The sequence below is a fragment of the Tympanuchus pallidicinctus genome, unplaced genomic scaffold (genome assembly GCF_026119805.1).
Source record: "Tympanuchus pallidicinctus isolate F22 unplaced genomic scaffold, pur_lepc_1.0 scaffold2, whole genome shotgun sequence".
Classification (NCBI taxonomy): domain Eukaryota; kingdom Metazoa; phylum Chordata; class Aves; order Galliformes; family Phasianidae; genus Tympanuchus; species Tympanuchus pallidicinctus.
In genome coordinates this window covers 36,042,042-36,063,903 of record NW_026294721.1, presented here as the reverse complement: position 1 = coordinate 36,063,903, position 21,862 = coordinate 36,042,042, and the positions used below count along the sequence as shown (strand labels likewise).

Genomic DNA, 21,862 nt, shown 5'->3' with positions numbered 1-21,862 from the left:
AATACCACAGACTTCAGTTCATTATCAAAGGACCAGAAGTTGATTTTTTTTTTCATTGCATGAGTACCTGTCTGAGTAGGTTTACTTCAAGCTATTGAAAGCTATGGCATGAGATGAAAAACTCTTGAAGACAGAAAACACCCAGAAATATGCTTGCCATATATAGGAGAAAAATTCTAATATAAAAAGTGTCAAAAAGTGTCATGGCAAAGATCAAATTTCTTAATTTATTTTTTTAATCATGAACAGACTTGAGAGAATAAACTGAACATTGTGACACACACTGAGAGAGGTTTTTTCTTTCCTGTTCCTTTTCACCAAGGCATTTTGGTATGTGAATATTCTACTGTTTGTCGTATGCTGTTAGTAATGCATTTCTTCTTGTTTTGTTTATTTTTTGACAGACAAAAGATATTCCGTTACAGTCAGAGAGGCTCACCTACCCACCTCCACTATTTCTCTCCCCGTGTGTTAATTATGGGAGTTGTGGGTTGCTTCTTCACTATCAAGATCCTCGAGTCCACCGAGTGTCTCGCAGAGCACAAGAACAGCAGCAGCACTCGGTAAGGTTCCCACCTTCTCCAGTTTCACAAAGGCGCTGATTTTCTCACAGCATGGTGACCACGGAAGAATTAACACAGTGCTGCCATACTGCTATCCTCACCAGTATCCAAATTTGTTGGTTTTCCATTTGTTTTTGGCACCAGATCAAGATTTCATGCAGGTTTTAGATTTACCTCAAGATTCTGAAGAGCCTTTCTGAGTTCTGCACAGTCTCTCTTCCATAATTGTCTTTCTCAACATGCTGGTTTCCTTTTATGAGCATGCTCTGTTCTTCCTTGTTGTTCCAGCATCTTTGGTACTAAATTGCACAGATTGCTGCCATGTCTCATTTGAAGCATAGCCAACTGAAATCTGTGTGTAGAGGAAAAAAATTACAGCAATTTAAGCCTGTAAATAATTACATACCTTAAGTATATATCCTTGTAAATTTTAAAATAATTTTAGCAAATACTAATTATTTTTAAATTGCTGAGTAGAAAAAGGGGACTATTATCCATTTGATTTCAGTCATAATGGTGGTCATCCTATAATTAAAAAAATAAATAAGATTGTCTGATTAAGCTCTTGCTGGTTTCTCAGATTAACTTACATTCATGTAAATTCAGAGCCTTTTCTAGCTGGATCCCAGTTCTGGGCATTCAGAATAAATGATAGTGACAACAATAAGTATTTAGCTGCAGCCAATATTATTTTGTTCACTTCTGTCTAGTCTGCCTAAGAAAGCTTGTTGGCTAATGGCTTATTTCCATGTCCTACCCTGAGTATTTCTTTCTTTGGCCTTGTCACTGGAAAATAACTTCTGTGCTTCACTTACGATTTCTGCATTCGTGGATAATACAGCTGTCCTACCTTCCGGCAATACTCCTGTAGACAGATGCACGGTCACACATTCCCCGTCCCCATTCCCACACGCTGACAAGCCAGCTGTAGGATTCACAGAGCTGCTGTTAAACTGTAAGGGTGAAATTCCAGATGCTATCTCTTGTACCAAGTAGTACCTTCCTTCTGGTCCTCTGATGTAAAGTAGGATTATATGAGGAATGAGGTTCTACTAGAGTTGAGCCACTCTGACCATGAATGCTCTAGGAATGAAGTTTTCCCAAGCAAGCCTGTGTACTGGGAGAAGAGGGGGGAAAAAAAAGAAGCATAAGTGGGAGTTACATTTGTATGTAGATAACACAGCAGGAAATTGGCCTTTTTCTTGTAATCCTCAGCATGAAGTGAAATCTATTTCTTTAGGCCAGGTTATGTCAGATGGAGTTGTATATTTCAATGAAAATACTGCTTCAAAGACTGATATTTTTGAAGTGCTCTGGGTTATCTAAAAAGAAGACTGTACCCCTTCAAAACCAGTGAAGATCCATTTAAACATGGTGAATGTCATTTTAGATATGCAGTATCTGTTTCTGCATATAAAGCTATCGCCTACTAAAGATGTTCATTTATTTGAGAAATTCAGGCTTAGTTCTTGCAAAATACATATAAGGCTGCAGGAACAAGGAGAAGGCTATGATCAAACCTCATTTCCATACTTCAGGAGTGTGCTCATCTACCTGTTTATCAGAATTTGAAGCATTGGGGAATGTTTTTCACTTCAATTTGGACACTGTCCCAGATTATTTTGGCTCTTCTCCCTGAATTTTCATCGTCTGGATTTCTAATTCTGTAAAGGATCACTGGGCTTACAGTTTAACTGTTCCTGCCGGAACACTGGGGTCACTTTGACTGGTCACTTTGTAACTCCTAGTTTCATTCTGAGCTTTCTTTGAAATTCTCTGCCTGTGTGAGTGCAGCGTTACTGCTCTGAGCTTTTGATAGCTCCCTGAGCAATTTGTTAGCAATGAGGAAAGGTGTTACAATTTAATGGGTGTCCTGAGTTAACGTATGTAATCCTGTGTGTTTAGTCTGTGCTTTTGCTTTTTCAGTCTTTTTATATCTTGTGCCTTTTTGTTCATTTTACTTGTCAATAGAAAAAATCTGTTTAGTCTAACATGAAATACATCTCTTTTCTCTGAAATGCATTCCACTCTGCATTGTGTACGCGTGAAAGAAAACAGTAAATCAGAGAACAAAAATGTGAGTAGAAATTCAGAAGAGCAATGCAGATAAATACATTTTGAACCATTAGAGGGGAAAACTAACGGCACATAAAGTAAAGCACAGTCTTGCATTGTATCAAAGCCTGTTTGTTTGTCCTCAAACACAGAATTAGTTAATTCCTGTGAACGATGTTCTTCAAGTGAAAATAGGATACTTCCTTTTCCCTGGCAACATATGATAATGATCACTGCTATGTGACTGAATGAAAGCACACATAGAAGCTGAATCTCTTTTCTGTATCTGCAGCTTCATCTTGCCATCTTAATTGAGGCAAAACTTCTTGAGACATTAATGGCATTTCTCTCTACAAGTTGAAGTCTGTAAGAGTCTCCTTGGACTACTCAGAGTTTTGTTAGAGTAATTTCTGCAAAACAGCAATTATTTAACTAATTTGAAGCCTGGAAGTAATTTGATGAGCTTGAATGCAGTGCTCAAATCACACTGCTGGTTTAACAGAGCTTCAGATAAACAGCCTGGTCCCTGGATTGTTTTCTCTACTCGTAACACTCACTTACCACAGTGCACAATATAAACTATGACACAATTTTGCTTTCTTCCTTACTGTTCCTTACCATGAAGAATTTCCATGTACTATGCTTGTAGGCACACAACCTTCTCAATAGTGCTTCTTATAAGAAAGATGGGGAATCTTCTCATCCCACGGTATTTTCAATAGATTATCAAACAACAGCTAATGTGATTGCAACAGAAATGCTAATTTGTGGGAAAGGGAAAAGGGAGAGAACGTTATTCAAAAGGATTTTCCTATTGTGCAAAGCAATGTGTTAGCTGTACTGAAAGTAGAACAGGTTCACCTGTCATGTCACAGTGCACACCAGGCTTCTCTGGCTTGCTAAGTATAGAGGATGGAGCCAGTCATATCTTCTGATATGTTTTATTCCTTTATTACACAGAATCACAGAATCACCCGGGTTGGAAGGGACCTCAAGGATCACGTAGTTCCAACCCCCCTGCCTAGCAGGGCCACCAAACGTACACATTCAGATCAGGTTGCCCAGGACCCCGTCCAACCTGGCCTTGAACACGTCCAAGGACGGGGCATCCACAACCTCCCTGGGCAGCCCGTTCCAGGGCCTAACCACTCTCCTTGTAAAGAACTTCCCCCTAACATCCAACCTAAATCTTCCCTCCCTCAACTTGGATCCATTTCCCCTAGTCCTGCTGTTGTCAGCCCTTCTGAAGAGTTTACTCCCCTCCTGGGTGTAGGTTCCCTTCGGGTATTGATAGGCTGCAATGAGGTCACCCCGCAGCCTTCTCTTCTCCAGGCTGAACAAGCCCAACTCCCTCAGCCTGTCCTCATAGGGGAGGTGCTCCAGCCCCCTGATCATCTTAGTCGCCCTCCTCTGGACCCTTTCCAAAATCTCGATGTCTTTCTTGTACTGAGGGCACAGTAATTCCTAGCTGCAGTGTACTATAAAGCCCACTTAAAATTGAACTAGCTTCTGTTAATATTTTTTGATTTGAAGGATCTAGAAAGGTTTACAACAATGTTTCTAATTGGTGCAGCAACCTTGCATCACAAAGATGGAAGCAAGCAGAAAGTCTCAACTGGTAGAAAATCAAGCTAGATATAAGATTTTTGTGAGCTACTTCTGTATGACTAATAAAAAGCTTCACAGCACAATTATGTTTTTAACATGCCACTATTCTCTTGTTTGAAGTGTCTGTGAAGTCCATATTGCTGTAATAATGTTTTATTTTTCTGTGCAGCCAGACTATCAGTGGTATGTTCCTGACCAGTTTCCTCCAGATGTTCAGCACAAGGCAAAGGGTAAGACAACAGCTGTACTATTTTTTTTAAATGGGGGCTTTCGAGGGATATATAGTAAACTTTCCTATTTATCTGTTGAGTGCTTACATGACAGCTTTGCTTCAGCAAGATGAGATTGGTGTATGTGCAACACAGGTGATGTTTCTAATGTAATATCATCTATGTCACAGCTTTTGACTCTGTTGCAATCGGTAAGATATCTCTGTTACACATTATGGGATCATGGATTTGCCTCATTAAATGCCTGTGAAGTCCTAAAGAGTAGATATCCTCAGAATTGTCTTTAGAGGTTCTGCTGCTTCAGCTAAAACTAAATTCAATGATGAGCCAAACTTGGGAGCCAGGATGGGGCAGGTTTTAGGAGTCCTTGATAACAAAGTGCAGGATTTAGAACATTATTTCACTTTAAAGTGAAAATGCCTGTTCTTGATCAGTTCTGGTAGTTTAGTGTGCTGGGTCTAAAAATAAAACTATTTAAACAGACCAAATTAATTGCTTGCTGAAGTGTTGATGTAAGCTATCTGTTGAAAACCAGGAGAATCATTTAATATTTGTAGCTGCATTTGAAGTCATGCAGAGTTCCTTGGAATTTTGAAGTGCTTGGAGGCCTCTTAAAAGACCGCCAGGGAGCACTAAGAAAGGACTTTGTTCTGGGTGCAAATCCAGAATTTCCCCAGTCCACTGCTTTTCTCTCTAAAGTTTCATGTTTTTCTCTGTTCTCATGTCTAAATGGTCCTTTTATATCAATACTGTCTCAAACAAATGATGCATCATCCAGTGCAGCATTAGGGGAGTGACCAGGTTAGCTGGTGTAAACTGCCAGAGTATGTACACTCCATCTGAGCACCATTTCCTGGGGTGAGTGGGTTCCATATGGACTGGGAGGGAGTCACCAGCAAAAACTGCATAGTAACATCTGGAAGAAGATGGCTGCAGAGTAACTCTTCTGTTGTTTATAGTCCCCCACATTTGTACAGAAGAGAGGGTGCGGTGGGAACATAGCTTGCCAAAACAGAGGACAAGCTTCCCATAATTACATGGCAACTGCTTGGAGGGTTCTGATGTGGTTGCAGGGAAAGTAGTGCTGTGACTGCAAGAGAGGACAGGAGATTAATTTTGTAGTTCCTCCCACTTAAACTCAGAGTGATTTATTGCACCAGAGAATACTGAGAGGATGTTTATACCAGTGTATGAAACGTCCGGCCACCAACTGCAGCTGTGGTCCAGGGCAGTACACTTAGGGGATCTGAAGAAAAGCAAATTATTTTTCACTGTTTGATTATAATGACTTCTGCCTCCTTGAAAATCTTTTTTAAACCTCATGTTCTGTCTTTCTTTAACTGTTCCTTGTCCAGAACATCCAAATGCCACCTCCTCATTGAAACAGTGAGTAGGAAACTCACAGACTTTTCCCTTTCTTTTTTTAGTGTCCATAATGAAGAATTCTCAGCTAGTACCATCATGGTGCTATGTAGGGTATGTCTGTAGTGTATCTTCAGGGCTCTTTTTATCTTTGCTAATAAAACAGTGTTTTATTAGCCATTGGTCACAGAGAAGTCCAATGTCTACTATCAATTAAAATGCACTAGCCTGGATTTGTATGTTATATATAGTCACTTAAATTAAATCTGTATTTAAGCCATTTGTTTTAAGAAATGTTTCAAATTTAGAATCTCCAAGAATATATGATGAAAGTGTTCTTAATGTTTTCCAATTTCTTTGTTCTCTTTTTGACTACTTCTAATTGCAATTCTGAGTTTAAATGAGTTAGTATGTGTGGCAGCATTCCTGAGTCTCATTTCTCAGCTTTCATTTCCTCATTAGGTGATAAACTGACCAATAAATCTCATCTCTTCTGAGCTAGTGCTTCATTATAGAAAAAACAAACACCAGTGCAGCAACTCTGAGCATAAGGCAGTTGCCTTTAGAAATGCTGTTTTGGTAGATTGATGTTTCTAGGGCAAACCTTTAAGTTTTCCCTATCTGAACGTAGTTTCCTTCAATACTGGTATTTTTTCTTTGAGAAATAATTACTAAGTATGTGTCACAGATTGTGGCATTAGAACAGAAGACAAATGAGGTGAATCAGAAGGCAGATCTTTTCAATGACATGCTGTAAAAAAAACTCCAACCCAGTTTTAAACACCTCTCAAATCTGAGAGTGTCTGCGCTGGCAGTAACCTGCTCTATGATACAGAATAGATAGAGGTGCTCCTATCTGTGCACCATTTATGGATTTAATCTGGGTGAAAAGAAGGGTCTGTAGGCTTTGCAGTAAGATGAAGTTACTGTACAGTGAGAGTGGGTGCTGCGGCTTGGGAGACTAGTTCTCAGCATTGAAATGACAGCAGTGTGACCTTGAACACAGAGTTCAAAGCCTAATGCAACAGTGTTCTCAAGTGCCTTGCACCTGCCTTTGTGTAGAGCATGGGAATTTGAAGGCTGGCGTGTGTGCAAGCAGGTATGAGTATCTGGATGTGACCAAGCACAACTAGTAATCTTGGTATACATTTATGAGTACTTAAAATTTTGATCTCTCTATGTGTCTGAATAGGTAAAACAAAAGCTATTGACTGTTATAGACATGATGTTGTCCAGGACTAGCTACTGAGAATAATATGTGGCCTCTCTATATTTTTGATTCAGTAATCAGGATTTTAATTACTTAATCCATTTTTATTCACAGATGCCCACGGCTATTTTTGAAATGCTTTCTGTAATAAAAGTTAATGCTTCCCCAAGGAAAATGACAGTCAATCTCAAAGGACAAAGCAATGAATGTTTCAAACTATAGTGATTGTAGCCACAAAGAGCTCTTAAAGTAGCAAGAGACAATATATGTGCATCTTCTGGCTGAGGAAATGAATCAGGGGAAATGGAAGACTTTAAAGAAAAACAACTAAAATCTAGAACTCCCAGATAAGAAAGGGAGGGTGGAAAAACCTCAAGACCTCAGGAATTTAAGGGCAGAAATTGATATGGGATAGGAAGAGGAAGCCCAAGTGAGGCAAGCTGCAATCGAACTGCGTTTGCTATGTTGAAATGAGAGAAATGAGATACCCTATAGTAAAGTCAGAAAGAGGAAGAAGAACTTCTTGGGATAAATTGTCCTGCAAAAAAGAGTAAGAAAGAGTCCTGGCTAGTAATACTTGTAGTGGTCTACCAAAAACAAACAAACAAACAAACAAAAAAGCCCAAAGACACTGCCAAACAAAGGTAGAGGAAGAGGTGGTTTATTTTAGCTTTGGTGTCTCTAAAAGCTGTCTGCTTAGTGGATCAGAAATAGTTGCATTAGAGTGCAAATCTGTCCTGAAATGAATTTACCTTTTCTGCAAGTATTTGTGATAGAGGCATCTGTGCTGTTGTAAACTGACATTTTTTTTCTTTAGACTACTTTGTATTGACTACTAAACTTGCTTCATATAAATAAATTTCTGGCACTAGGGCATTTAGTTAAATATTATCAAAGTACCATTCAGGCCTTTGAGGCCTTAGAAACAGTTTCGATGGGCCTCGTATATTAAGAAACATGGTACTGCCATTGGTAATCATAGGAGCTTGGAGACTGTTTGACCTGTGAGGGGTTGTGTGGAACAGTGAAGATTTACTTACCACATAAAATATAACTTCCAGAAAGGTTGGGATCCAAGCCGAATCCAGAAATATTCAACAGACTTTTGCAAAGAGGAGCATGTGGACTGTATCTGAACTTAAGGATCTGATTTCCTTACTTTTTCTTCCTACTAGTATCCCAGAAGTTTCACGTTGCACATGTTGTTGAACAGCTCAAAACAAGTCAGATGACTCATATCAGAGCACAGCTTGTCTGTAAGAACAAAGATGTCTTCTCCTTCTCTTCCCAAACATGAAACACTCCATGAAGGCAGGCTGCATGGGGAATTAGGCAGGAGCACTCTGTGCCTTGCCATGCCCCATAGATGGGTGGTAGTAGAGACTAGGCTATTAAGTAATGGGTGTTCATGGTTTGCAGGGCAGGGTTAGGACAAATCACTTGGCTTCCAAAAATGTGAGGCTATTTTCTTGAGGGTCACAATAAAGAGAGAAGGGCAGTGTGTAATGATAAATGGTAGGAGGTGGGTAGAGGCTAAGGAAGAGGCTAAGGAAGAAGAGAGATGACTCATTGCATGAGCAACGGGTTTCTGAGAAGTTAACTTCTCCTGTCTGCCTCTGGGATGATCCCATCCCCAGTTCTTCACTCTCTGGAAATCCTGCTCTTACAGCGTGCTTAAATCCTTCCAGCTCAGCCTTGTTCTGCCAGCTGTGCTGCTTTCAGAGGGACATTAGCTCCTAAATATCTGTGCTTTGTCACTCAGAATTGTTGGAACAGGTTTCCCCTTTTTTTTCCCTCCTTTCTAGGGAGCAAGGCAGAAAGAATTTCAGCAAGTGCATTTAATGTCACTTTTCTTGGCAAATAGTGTTGATTTCCTTCCTTATCCAACTGCGTAAAATTGAAAAGGCAGTTTAGGGGGAAAAAAAAAAAAAAAAAAAAAAAAAAAAAAAAAAAAAAAGACTAATATTTGGACATTTTCCCCAAACTCAGTTTTTAATGGAAAATTGTCTGGAAAAGAGGTTTATAGCACAAAGCCTACTCTGAGCAAGAACCCTTTTGCATGCCACAACTGCTGGCACATACTGATTTCTTCACATCCAAAATTAATCTTACTGTATTTGTTTTCTTGGCAGAAAGAGTCTCAATACATGTTTGAGAACCCCAATTGCCCCCGTTTGATACAACTACTGGATTTCTTTCACCTAAACTGTACATTTTAGTTTTGGATCCAGTTATGCTGGGCACAGGCAGCTCTTAGCGAGGCAACTGGCATCCTTGGAAAGCAGAAACCAACCTGTGAAGCCCTAGGGATCCCCAGAAGAGTACATGTAGCAGCTTGATATGTCCACTTACTTTCATTATAATATCATCTCCTGTTCCCCTCTGCACTGTGCTGCTTTCCAGATTTTGGCCTCAAGGGTACCTACTTTGCGGCTAATGTTGTTATAATTACAGCTAATTGGAAGAAGAGGGGGGAAGTGTGGGGTTTTCCATTGAAAATAATGGCATCTGCAGGGAGGGGAAAAATGTGAAATGGAAAAATTTATTTGCGGAGATCTTCAATGAAAAACAGACAGAACAAAAGTCAATTAACTGACATCTTAATTTTCCTGGAGAGGGGAAAAAAAAAAAAAAAAGAAAGAAACACTGTTGGTATTTACCCTGTCTTCAGTGCATACATTTCATTAGAAAAGTCAAGACAGTTATTTAATTAACAGCTTGCCCTCCCTTGGGTGTGTATACGTGATTATTTCCAGGATTTTCACTGATACAACTTGAGTTTTGTTGCTGCAATATAAAGAGAAGGCCACTCTGTAACCCCTCTAAGATTTAACATCAAAAACATGAGAAGTATTTCTTTTTGAAGTCAGTTTGAGATAGAGATCACAGAAAAATTTTTAATTTTCTACAGTACAATCCAAAAGTGTCTAATGTGAAGAGAAACAGTATATCTGTATATCTCTGGATATAATTTCATTTCTATTGAACACCATATTGTGATTTATCTAGATCTTGTTTTGCTTTCAGTGGACGTTGGATATTAAATTTGGTGTGAAGTTTTTGAAATATGGTGCTTGGTAGAAAAGTTGTGTTTCATCCTCCTTGCTGTTGCAGGGAGCTATGTGCATGAAATTACTCTGCTGCATATCTGTAAGGTTTATTTGCATCTCTGCCCAGAGATACTATCTGACCCTGTGCTGACTGGGGAAGGATTTGTGTTCTCTCTTCATGGAGTCATGTGAGCAGAAAAGAGGATGCTGGAAAAGTAGGACCAGACTGGACATATTGCTCTTGCTGCTGAATCATGGAAGCTTTTGGTCTTCCTCTACACTCATTTCTATGGCAGACTGTTGGTGCCATGCTGTTATGTGACCTTGGGGCTGGGAGCAGGAGAGGCTTTTGTGCAGTGATGGACCAGAGCTGCCTGGAACTCTCAAAATGCAAGTCAGAGGCTCAAGGCCAAAGAGTCAGTGTTTCACATTTTCATCAAATTGTTTTCTTTGGAAAAGGTTTTGCTTCAAAAACATTGTGTGGGAATACAAGCTGAGGTGTTCTCTATGTGGTAGAAGAGTACAATATTCCACTGAACTGTAAATTATTGATTTATCTTATGCGCACATAATGCACAAATATTTATATTTATATATTTGTATTTCTTTCTGTCTACCTTAAATACATACAAAGAACCAATCTGCTAATGGTTGCCTTTCCTGGCTTTTCTGAACAAGGAACGTGAATTTTAGCTCTGATAATACCTGAAAGGAAAAATTTAGCCAAAATCAATGATTTGTGTGGTGCTGTGCCTTGTCACAGATGTGGATACTTTGGTTAACTTTCTTTCATCTGCATTTGGATATCATCAACCCCATGTGTTCAGACATGAAAGATGGGGTTACTGCATAGTAGCTGCAGAGCAATTCTCCTAGGCAAATTCAAATCCCTGCTGGAGGTATTTCACTCCTAATATTTCTCTTGTAAGTGAAGTGGTGTGAGCACCAGTGTATGTGCTACTAGCAACAAGTTACAGCATTTCAAGAATCTTTTGAAGCTTCAGGAAGGAAGGACGTATTACATTGGCCATAGTACATTTCCTTTCTCTGATCATTTTTTGTTTTCCTAGCTTGAATGAGTTACTGATAAACACATCTGAAGTGCAGACACCTACTTAACAGTTGTATTATTACTGAATTCTTCTCTCTGTTGTACTTTTGTACTTACCTACTCTCTTGGGTGCACCTACTGTTAATGTACACCTAATGAGCACTGCTGAATGTCAGTTGCTCTTTTTAGAGATCAGGAAGGGTTTTATATAGGGAATGGAGGTTAATAGAACCTCCGCATTGCACTGTACCATGATTATTCAGGACTAGATAGAGAATGCTGGTGCACTGCAGAATGTCCCCACACTCCTTTGCTTCTTCATGCTCACTATTATTTGTATTGGGTTGATTACTGGCTTGTAAGGATGTGTGATATTGGCTCCAAGGGAAGGGGAGGAGAGAAAATATTGAGATAAATGAATCATTTGCAGATTGGATTTCTCAGTGTCAGAATCATGCTATTGATTTACTTTTGCAGATTCATCATCAGAGAAAGGAGCCCATCACTGACAGCCTTTGACCTGAAGATGTGTACACCCAAGACTGCGAGCTAGTCTTGCAATTTCATTATTTGGTTTTGTTCTGTTTTTCTTTTGGTGTTTTTTTTGTTTTGTTTTGTTTTGTTTTTTTTTGGTCCCAGCTCCTTATCTCTTCAGGCATGTTATTTATGCCTTGTGAAATCCCTGTGAGGACAATAGAAAAGCTGATTGTTCAGGCTAGAGATCCTCACGATCCACTTAAAACTCCACTGGGAAGCGTTAATGCCCTTTGTTCTGAAAATGCTGTTTGTGCTGGCTATTTGTTAAGAAGCCTTGTGATAAAAGATGGAGCTGTTGCTGGGGCTTTGGAAGACAGTTGCATCTGGTTTGAATTCAAGAGTTTCCAGCTCTATAGCGTTGTGATTCTTTCTGTTTAACAATTATAATTGTTTTTATTTGATTCCTGGGAATGGTTTGTTTATGGTACCATCTTGAATTCTGTAGGTTCTCTTGGTTGTGTGTACAAAAGGAAATGCACTTCACTGTTTTAACATGTTTGTGCAATTGGAATCAGGTGCCACTGATGTTAGGCCAGGCACATGGTGCCTATTCCCATTCTGAGTCCAGGCCAGCCCTCCTTTCAAAACAATAATTCTTTTTCTATTCATACTTATTTGTATCTGTATAGTTTTTGTGTAAGTATTTCATGAGCTTAACTTCACAGTGAAAGCAGATTTATATTTCCAAAGACTTCTTGCAAAGAATCCCACTGCAATGAATCTGAACACTGTCATGTGACTTCCAATCAGAGAATAAAGCCTGGATTTCTAAACAAAATTGTATTACGACTATGAGACTTTTCTAAAACTCTGGTCAATGACTGTTCATCAAGTACTGCCTCATAACGCACTTGCCAGACTGCTTCTTCCCTTCAGGCTCTTGGTGAAGGAGGTACCCCAAGCTGCTGGGACCCCATCTAAAGGAAGAAGTGGGGACTTAGTGCCAGGAGCCATATGAGATGTCCTGTGTGCTTTCCTGCTAACACAGAAGTAGTTAATATGAGTTGAAATTCTTACTCAAGCAGATTATTGATCTATATGTAGACAGAGAGGAATCAGCTAGAGAAGGTTTGTGTGTCATTTCTGCATTTAGAACAGATATTTTAATTCCCATCAACATACAGAGGCATTTAAATAATAACCATATAGGATGAAACGTTGTGAGTTTGATTTTAGACACACTAGGGAAGAGTCCATGGGAAAGGACTTTTCTATTGTTAAATTTTACTGCAATGCTGCTCTTGCCTATGCTGATTAAAGAAAAGCTTTCCTAACTTACAGTAAAGAACTGGGAACAGCCTAAGCGAAGCGCAAAGTGAACTGAGCACTGGAGAGAAATTGCTTTTTCACGATCTATTGAAAATTAGAGTTTTAATTGCAAGACTAGCCCCAGAACAAACTCCCTGCCTGTTAGATAAAGAGGAGTTTTTATCGCTGTGTGAATTTGCAGTTGGCTTGCAGACAGTATAGCAGCGGATCGCTTAACTAGCAAACAGTGTAAGAGCGCGACTCCGATTAGCTATTTGGCTAATAAGGGTGAGATCATGGAAAATGCTAATGCAGTGCCTTCGGAAAATCCAATTATAATGTAGCCCGGCTCAATGCAAGCTCCCAGCAGGTGACCAGTGTTGTGGGCAGGGCACCCTGCACTCAAAGGCGCCATGCCTTCCCCAAACAGACCAGCTTCTGTGTAGCTGCTGTGGGAGGCAACAAACCTCGCTTCATTCATTTCGATGTTTTCCCCAACACACTTCGAAGGTTTGTGCCTTCCATTGGTGGAGCTTAACTCATTATCTTGCAACTTGTGCAGGCATTATCTGGCCCAAGCAGATGATTCAACGCGAGCCATTCACCGTAAGAAAATAGAGCTTGCAGGGCTACCTTTTTCTCAGTTTAGTCACAGGCTTTTCATGTCTGGCTGGCTTGGGCACAAGGCGATAAACCTTGACTCATGCAGATCCCAATCATGCTAAGTGTGAGGTAGTCTTTGTGTTATATGGTAGAAAATCCACATATTTTTGGATATGCCTAAAATGTCCATAGAATTCTTTCCTATTTTCTGGTACAGATGCATGTTTCCCAAATGCAGGCCCAACAATTTGAGTTAGTGTTATCAGATTCAGGTACCCCCAATGGATATGCTTTCTTCAGTGGCCTGGACAAGTTTGGGGAGGTGAGTTATTCTAGTTGAAGATCAACCAAAACTACTCATAGCAAGCAACTGTTCCTTCCTCTAGTTTTGCCAAAACTGGGCACCAGCACCTTTAAAAAAAAATTCTGCCAGTCCCCAATCTCTCTTTCATGTTTTATTTTCCAGACACCTGCCAGATTTTCCATCTGAGCCTTTCAACTGAACTTTCTCCAATATTTTTGTGTACTGGTGGTGAGCGGATTTTTTGCAGTTAAGAGCTCATGTCTTGTATTTGTGAAAGGCCTTTTCTTTTTACCTCCCTTTTTCTGTAGGAACTGCTGAGGGTTTGGGAATGCTGGAATTACTATGCAAATTGCCAAAGGAGCAATTCGCACAGACAGAGTAACTCTATTTAATAATGGACCAGAAACTTATTTGAATACCTGAATCTTTAATGAGCTCTGCCAAGGTTTGTAGGCCCTCTTTTCCTCTCTTTCATGCTGGCTTGGGAAAACAAGGCAAGCATAGAGTGAGCTCCTGTCAAAACCCTTCAGCCATTTAAAGGGATGTTTACTAGCCTTTGCACTTCCTCTTTTACTGCAGGACTCTGACTTGCAGCCTGCATGCTTCTTCTTGTTTGTCTAGCAGAGCCACTGCCGTGCCTTGTTCAATCTCCATCCATGCTGCCCACCACGCAGCTGCACTGTTAAAAGTGGTAAACTTTGATGGTTACGATGAGGAACTGACCCGTGGTGAAACTGATTACTCGCTGAGTTAACATGACGGGGCTCCCAGATGTCTCCTTGCTGGTTGTGGCCAGCTCACCATCTTTCTTCTGCTGGGCATGCTCCAGCTGTCATCACAGAATTGTGCAGATTCTGAGTGGCAAGCCGTGGAATCTAATGGACACACAATTTTACTAAATAACACTAAATAATTTACTAAAAAAATCTATTTTACTGAAATCTAAAAATGTGCTTTTTGGCATAGGTTTCTATAGATTTTTTTTCAAAACTGAACTTTTTCCATACAGCTACAGTGTTACATACTTAACATGCTGTGAAGAAATTTTCATTTCAATGAATGAGAGCAAGTCTTCATATGTCAGGTTAAATTATCTGCTTCTAATATTATCTTTATGTTATTTACAACATGATATGCTGGGTTCACTAAATGATGTTTTGATTATCATAACAGTAATTATCCAACATTAAAGTAGGAGCACATGTTTGAATGCACGGAGTGATTAATGCAAATGAGACACTGGAAAGCTTGAGGTCTTTGGGGAATTTTTGTCCTTTTGTGTGTGTGTGCTTGTGTGTGTGGAGCCAGCAGATGTGACACCAGCATTTTGCTTGCATGAAATTTTAGGTTTGGATTTACTTCCCAGGTATTTAAAACACCATGTTTGTCTAAAATAATGTAGTTCTAAAAGTGCTTTTCTCTTCTGGAAGAATTAGGTGCAATCGGGGGCAGTCATGCTAATGATTATTCCATTCTGTTTCTATAGATATATTTTTCTACTTTGTTACATAGATACCCTGTGGCACACTATGAGGATTTAACTGATGATAAGTTGTTATATAAGTGTTTATAAATCACTAAATAGTATCCCTCCTTAGTCTCTCTTAGTCTTAAATTTCATTTCTTTCAAGAAGGAAAAATTGCCAGTAGAAGCTGGGAGCTGTTCTAATTGCCTTGGGAGCCCTGGACAAAAGAAAAAGTGGGTTCAGGATTTACTGTGGGCAAACTATGCAGGGTTTCCCAGATAAACATGTATCCTATCCTATAAAAGGGAGGCTAGGTATTCCAGCTCAGAATGATTTGAGAGAATACAAGCAAAATTTTTGATCACCTTACCTTCCTTGAATCCATAATTTTTGATCTTTTGCTGCATCGATATTTAATTTCTTGTCCAAACAATGAATCTTTACCTCATTCTATTTCCTTTATAATGTTTCACTGTTTCTCCTATCTTCTTACCGTTTCTTTTGCTTTCCAGAGCATGACTTTTCATCCTATATGATAAGATGTTGTTTCTATTGTAGCCTTCATCATTTGCCTGTCAGAAATATTTCTGTTATTGTTCAAACAACTCCTTAACCTCATTTCCCATCTTCTCTGTGTGATTGATTTCTAAATCCTTCTGTACATGCTATGGCCTTTCAAACTGTGGTGTACCATCCTTGTTTGTTTTTAATAATTGCTAAGAAGTTCAGTGCTTTGTTTTCTAGATCTCTTGGCAAGGAATGTTATCCCTGTAGGAGAGATTAGTCTGTTATCCTCTGCAATGCAAAGTGTTCTATTGTTATACATAATCCTATGAATTATAATAAGAACATTTTCAAAACAAAATATTTTCTTCTTAGATAAAATGAATATAAACAGTAAAACTAGAAGTGCATTATTAATGCTAGGGATAGCAGGACCCTTTGCCTCTGTTTGTCCACACCCGACTGCAGTAGCTCCGTGTCATACTTTCAGTCTCCTTCCCTGTGTTGTTGCTCTGTTCGCTTTCATTTCTTTCTGTTTTGGAGGAATTAGGATTATGAGATGCCCAAAAGTTCTTGTCATTGTCCTCCTCTTTTTCTGCAGTTTGGAATAGGAATAGAAGCTAGTGTTGTCTGACAAAAACTTTTGATCAGACTCATCTCAGCTCTCCACCAGCCCCAGAACATCCTGGAAATGCAGCTTTACCCTAATGAGATGAAATTCTACTACAGCCATTCCTGTAGCACTCTGTGCTGAACTGAGAGAGCATTTCTACTCACACTAGAGTACTCTCCCTTGTTTTTAAAAAAAAAAGCAAAACAACAACAAAAACCCCTCAAGATTTAAAAACAATTTCTGTATTTTGACTTTGTTATGAGAATGACAGGAGAATTTCTCTGTGTTTTGCAGATGCGAGTGTAAAGGTCTGTGAGACACCGCAGGGTGGAAAGTATTGTTCTGATTAGTGAAACACTTTCCCACCAGGAGCCAGGATACGGGCTAATTCTGCATTTCCACTTAGGGCAGCAGCAACCCCTCTCCACCATCCCTGCAGGTGGGAACCCCCAGGTGCTTCCTGCCTCAGGGCTGCTCGTGCAAAGGGCCCACACCAGCTGCAGGGCATGCAACACGGCTTAGGACAACGAGGGCAGGCAGATAGGGTGTATAACAGAGTATGTTCACTGATGCTAGATCGTTGCAAAAGCATCTGAGATCTGGTGAGACTGAGACTGTAGGTTACGGCATTGTTGATCTAATGGAAGGCATCAGAATAGGGATCTTTGCAGCTCTCCCCTCTGCTAAAGGAGGATTTGGAGAAGGGAATTGTTGTGGACTGGGAAGCAGAATGTATGCTACTGGTATTTATATGGCATTACAGCTCTGATGAAAACTAGAACACTTTGGTTGGCATTTTAATCTTCAGGTTGCTTTATTTCATTTAGTTGCTTGGTTTAATTGAGGAGACAGAGGGAAATGCTTTAATTATCTTGGAGGAAATTTTCATTTTGTTCCTACCTGTTCTGGCATCCTGAGCCTCAGCTCTTAGCAGCATAAATACCAAATTAATCCATTTAATGGAGGCACACAGAACTGGCATGTACTTAGGACCACTGCAAGTTACTCACAAAATTACCTCTCTTTGACTAAGTATGCTGCTCACTTAGCAATGATACTGAAGGCAAGGCATAAAGCATCAGCCAGATTATTTCATTATGATTAAAACTGATAAAGAACTTTACTTTACTGAAGCTTGAAATATGAGCTGGTCTGTCCCTTCTAATTGTGATCCAGCAGGGAACCTGTTGTAACAAAATATCAGAAGAAACTCTATTGGTTGTGCTGAAGAGCTGATAATGAGAGCAGAAAACATGGTCAACAACCAAAGAATGGAATACTTCAAATAAAATTCTTTTTGCATGAATGACAGGGCAAACACCAAATCAGCTTTGGAAGAACAATTTCCCCGTATTTTCAGTCTTCATGTGGAAGTCAGCACTTCGATACACTCAAAGAACAAGCTCCAAAAGCAGAACACCTCACCATAAAGGCAAGCCTGCTGCTATCGAATGACCCCCGTGAGTTGCAGCTCTGCATTACAAGGTACCTGTTGGGTGGCTGGGAGGAAAATTTCCAGAATAAAACAGTGATTAATCGGAATGTGCTGTTAATTTAATCGCATTCCCACGGGGAACCTCAGACAGTGCTACCATTCACAGGCTTGCCATAACTTCCTACTGTTCCACAGATGCCTGTGGCAGGCTCCACTTTTCATGCTCGTTGCTCTGAAGTCCTTTACTCCTGAGTCGCACAAACCATCTATTTTGCGTTTTATGAGCCAAATGAGGTATGTGGATAGTAAAATTTCTGCTGGATGAGAACTGAGGAGGTTGATGCTCAACAAGCAGGAAGCTTTTCCAAATAATTGAATTCTTATTAATGAAAGTTCTCTCCCTGATGAATGCAAATATTCAAGTGATAGCATGTTGTGAGACACTTCGTATCTGGATGCACAGATAAGAGACGTGGGAAAGGCAAACAAAAACCTTTGAGCGGCACCAGGTAGGATGCTGAAGAAGGAAGAAACATCCTCTATAGCTTCCACTTTGGGTCTGACTCATCCAGCTTGCTCAGTTTTGTTTGATTTCTATATATAAACTCTGCAACTGCTGATGAGGATAATTTCATTTTGTTTTAAAACAGCTTAATTTTATGAAGACCATAAGCCTTTCTTCATCTGAATAGAAACTGATGCAAGCATTGCACCTTGATTTATGTATCCTAGACAGTGCTCAGGCTCAAATGTGTTAGGACTGCCCAGCAGCTGTCTTTCATCCTGGCCCCTCTTTCTCAAGAAAGAGCACAGTTGCACTCCCGTTGCATTGCAGTCATATAAATCTCCATTAACTTCTTTGGGCTGCTTTGAATTGCTGCAGATCATTCCTTGAAATTCTGCAGACATTCCACCTCTGGAGTCCACAGACACCTGGTGGGGATCTGCAGAACCATGTCAATTCTGGCTCTGTTAAACTGCATGGGTGTTCCATGATCTACGGGAAAAATGCATCCAGTCAACCCACGTGCTTCCAGGTGGCTGAGGGATGGTGTGTGAGCTGTGAAGCTCCTGCACGTGTGAACACATCCACTTTGTGCTCTAAAAGCTTGGTCTCAGCTTGAGAGCAGAGACTTACTGCTATAATTTCCAGACAGGTTATGCAGCAAGGGTCAGGGTGCCATGTCCCCAGGGCAGAGATTTAAAGTAACAGAAAATGAAGGCTTCTTTTTAACCAGGTCTGTCCAGTCCGGGAAACTTTACCTGTGCTGAGGAGGCTTTATATGAATCTGGGTGACAGAAGACCGTTTCCTGCCACCAGCTTTTTGAAAATCTGCCACCATGCTGGTGCTTCCTTAGCGCTTACTTTTTGTTTATACACTGCTAGGGCGAAAGTGCATTTCCATTTATTTTATTTACTCTTTTATAAGGGCACTTTGAGTTTACTAGGACAGTTTAATTGGGCTCCAAAGCAGCCTGTCCTGCTTACACAAGTGTGCTGTTTTTTCCATTGCTGTTTTTCCTGTTGGGATCAGGGGCCTCTGAAGCTAAACGTTGTCTCTTTTTTGCCTTCAGGCTGCAGAAAGGCTTATTGTGCCTTTTGGCATTGCTCATATGCTGCCAGGTGATGGCTCTTGGACATCTTTTTCTTCCTTAGACTCCTTTACTGAGCCAGAGTGGGGTGTTTCAGCAGGACGGGGAAGGTCAGTGCCCCTTTAGCAGAATTAGCTCAAAGAAATCTCAGTATGCAAGATCAGAGAATCGATACATGCCCTCAGCCAGGTGAGATCTACCCCATAAACCTGATTTTAAAGACTCAAGTCTGCTGCTCATATCAGAGCCTCTTTAATCTCCACCCTGACTCCTCAGCTAACAGAACTAGTGGGGCTTTCTGAGGGATGGTGGCAAGCCACAAAGAATAAAAACAGGACATTTGGACAGACAATGTTGTCAATGCTGTACAACGTTGGCATTTAGATAAAAACAGGACATTTGGACAGACAATGTTGTCAATGCTGTACAACAATGGCATTTAGATAATGTTTTTTCTTGCTAGTACAGTCTGCATGATCTGAACTTTGGAAAGTTAGCCATGTGATGAACTTCTGTCTGAGTGGTTATATTGCAGACCATGCAGATATTTTGCTGATGTACAGACTGTTACCATAAGTGTGCTGTTTCATATTTCTCATTTTTAGTAGGAGCAATTGTCTTTCGGAAAGTTGTTTGATAAAGCCATAACAGGTAGAAATGTAGTTGAGAGTGACCACCCAAGCTCACCATGCCTTCTAACCACATCCATCAGTACCCCATCTCCATGTTTTTTGAACACCTTCAGGGACAGTAACTCCACCACCTTCTGGGGTTGCCCATTCCAATGCAATGTACTTTTATTGGAGAATAATTTTTTTCCCAGTATCTGACCTGAACATCCCCTAGCATAATATAAGACCATTACCTCTTGTTCTACTTTGCCTTAATAAGAATATCAAAATATGGTCAATGGTGTACAGTCATCCAACTTGGTGCTGCGGTAGGGTCAGCTATGGCTCTGCCCTCTCTGCCTATATGCTCTGTCTAATGCACCACATAAAGTTTGGAGTAATGGTTTCCTCTTCAAGGAAATACATTTGCCACAGGGATCACTGTTCCAATGTTTGGATTCTGATCATCCCCAGAAAGCTGAGAAAAAGTGACAGAAGCTACCTGTGGAGCCTAGAAGAATATAGATTTCAGCGAGAAACTGGGGTCTTGTGAAGTTTTTGCCTGCATGTTTCTTGTATTTAGTTTAGGTGTTTTCCAAGCAGTAATCTTAGTAAAAATTCCTCAGAGTCCTCTGGCACAGTGGGTAGTAGTGTTTACAGACAATAAATGTTGATTCTGTGTGGAGGGATGGGAAATGAAACCGCGGTTGGAGAATGTTTGTTGGCTTGTACAATAGCCTTAAAGCTGGTGTTGAGAAAAAATAATTATCTTCAAGCAAACAACTCCATTTGGAACAGTAATACCCCAAATGTATTTCCAGCCACTTAATCCAGAGATGCTCTTTCCACTCTGAATCTCTGGCTTAGCTGGCTCCCTGTGTTCCTCCAGCTGGTGTTGTAAAAATGAGAGGCAAGATTAAATAAATGTATCCAGTCAATTCCTCCTTGGCTCTTATGGCTTTAGAAGTAAGCTCATCTGCACAGATTTCTTAATGTCTTGAGGCAAACTCTCCCATGGACTTTCGTTAGGACCACACACAAACATTCAGTTCTCTCATTTTTCTCGTAATTGCCCATCTTCTAATGAGCAGTCCTTGCTCTTATCAAGGGTTGCAAATAACTTCTTTTGAATAGCTCTGATGTACTTAGCTACAAGGAAATCGTAAACAGTGAGCATCTCCGTTGTGCCTTTTGCTCTTCACAACATATGAATAGCGTGAAAAAACAGACCAGCTAGCTGGGCTTGTTGGGTGTCTGCAGAACTGTGCAAGCCATTCACGCAGCCGCGCGAGTCCTGCTACCTCCTGAGTTGTGGAAGCTCCTCTTTGTGCCAGAGGGAGCATGGAGAGTGCTCTGGAAGGCAGACAAGTTAGTTATGTGCGTTCCCACATGCAGCATTCCTTAATCACAGACAAATTTCTGCTGTTACAGAAGATGTTGGTTTTTAAGCTTTGCATAATTGTATTTAATATCATTTCAATCTCAAATGTTTTTAAATTTTGCTTTCCTAGCCAATGCAGTTTATTACGGTTAGCTTTTAATCTTCCACAGTGGTCTCTATTATCAGTTCACTTGAGATGGGAAGCAATTAATAGATCTTTGAAACAGATGTTCTACTTAGACTGAGTGAAATATCTTTACATGATCCAGTATTTAGTAACAAAGGATTCAAAATGATGGTAACATCCTTAGAACAGGGAACCGTGTGGCTCTGGAACTGTGCTGTCTCCCATCAATACACCCATAAATCCACTACAGTTTCCATCCAGATGTCCCCAGCATGCGTGCGCGAGGAGGACCGCAGAACGCCCAGACCCAG

The 21,862-nt window shown here is 40.3% G+C and overlaps 1 protein-coding gene across 5 annotated transcripts in view; it reads left to right on the top strand.

Annotated features, from left to right (window-relative positions):
- TNIP3 (TNFAIP3 interacting protein 3) overlaps nt 1-19,791 on the top strand; it is a 60,572-nt gene extending 40,781 nt beyond the window's left edge. For 2 of the 5 annotated variants that reach the window (XM_052681621.1, XM_052681620.1), the window contains exons 12-15: nt 405-563; nt 4,400-4,456; nt 17,717-17,889; nt 19,415-19,791. In XM_052681621.1, coding sequence (XP_052537581.1) covers nt 405-563; nt 4,400-4,456; nt 17,717-17,889; nt 19,415-19,496 — 471 coding nt within the window. In that variant the 3' untranslated portion in view covers nt 19,497-19,791. Of the gene's footprint in view, nt 1-404; nt 564-4,395; nt 4,457-11,606; nt 12,445-17,716; nt 17,890-19,414 lie in introns of those variants that run through there. The other 3 variants (XM_052681622.1, XM_052681623.1, XM_052681624.1) reach the window with 3 other exon arrangements.
- The last annotated feature ends 2,071 nt before the right edge of the window (nt 19,792-21,862 follow it).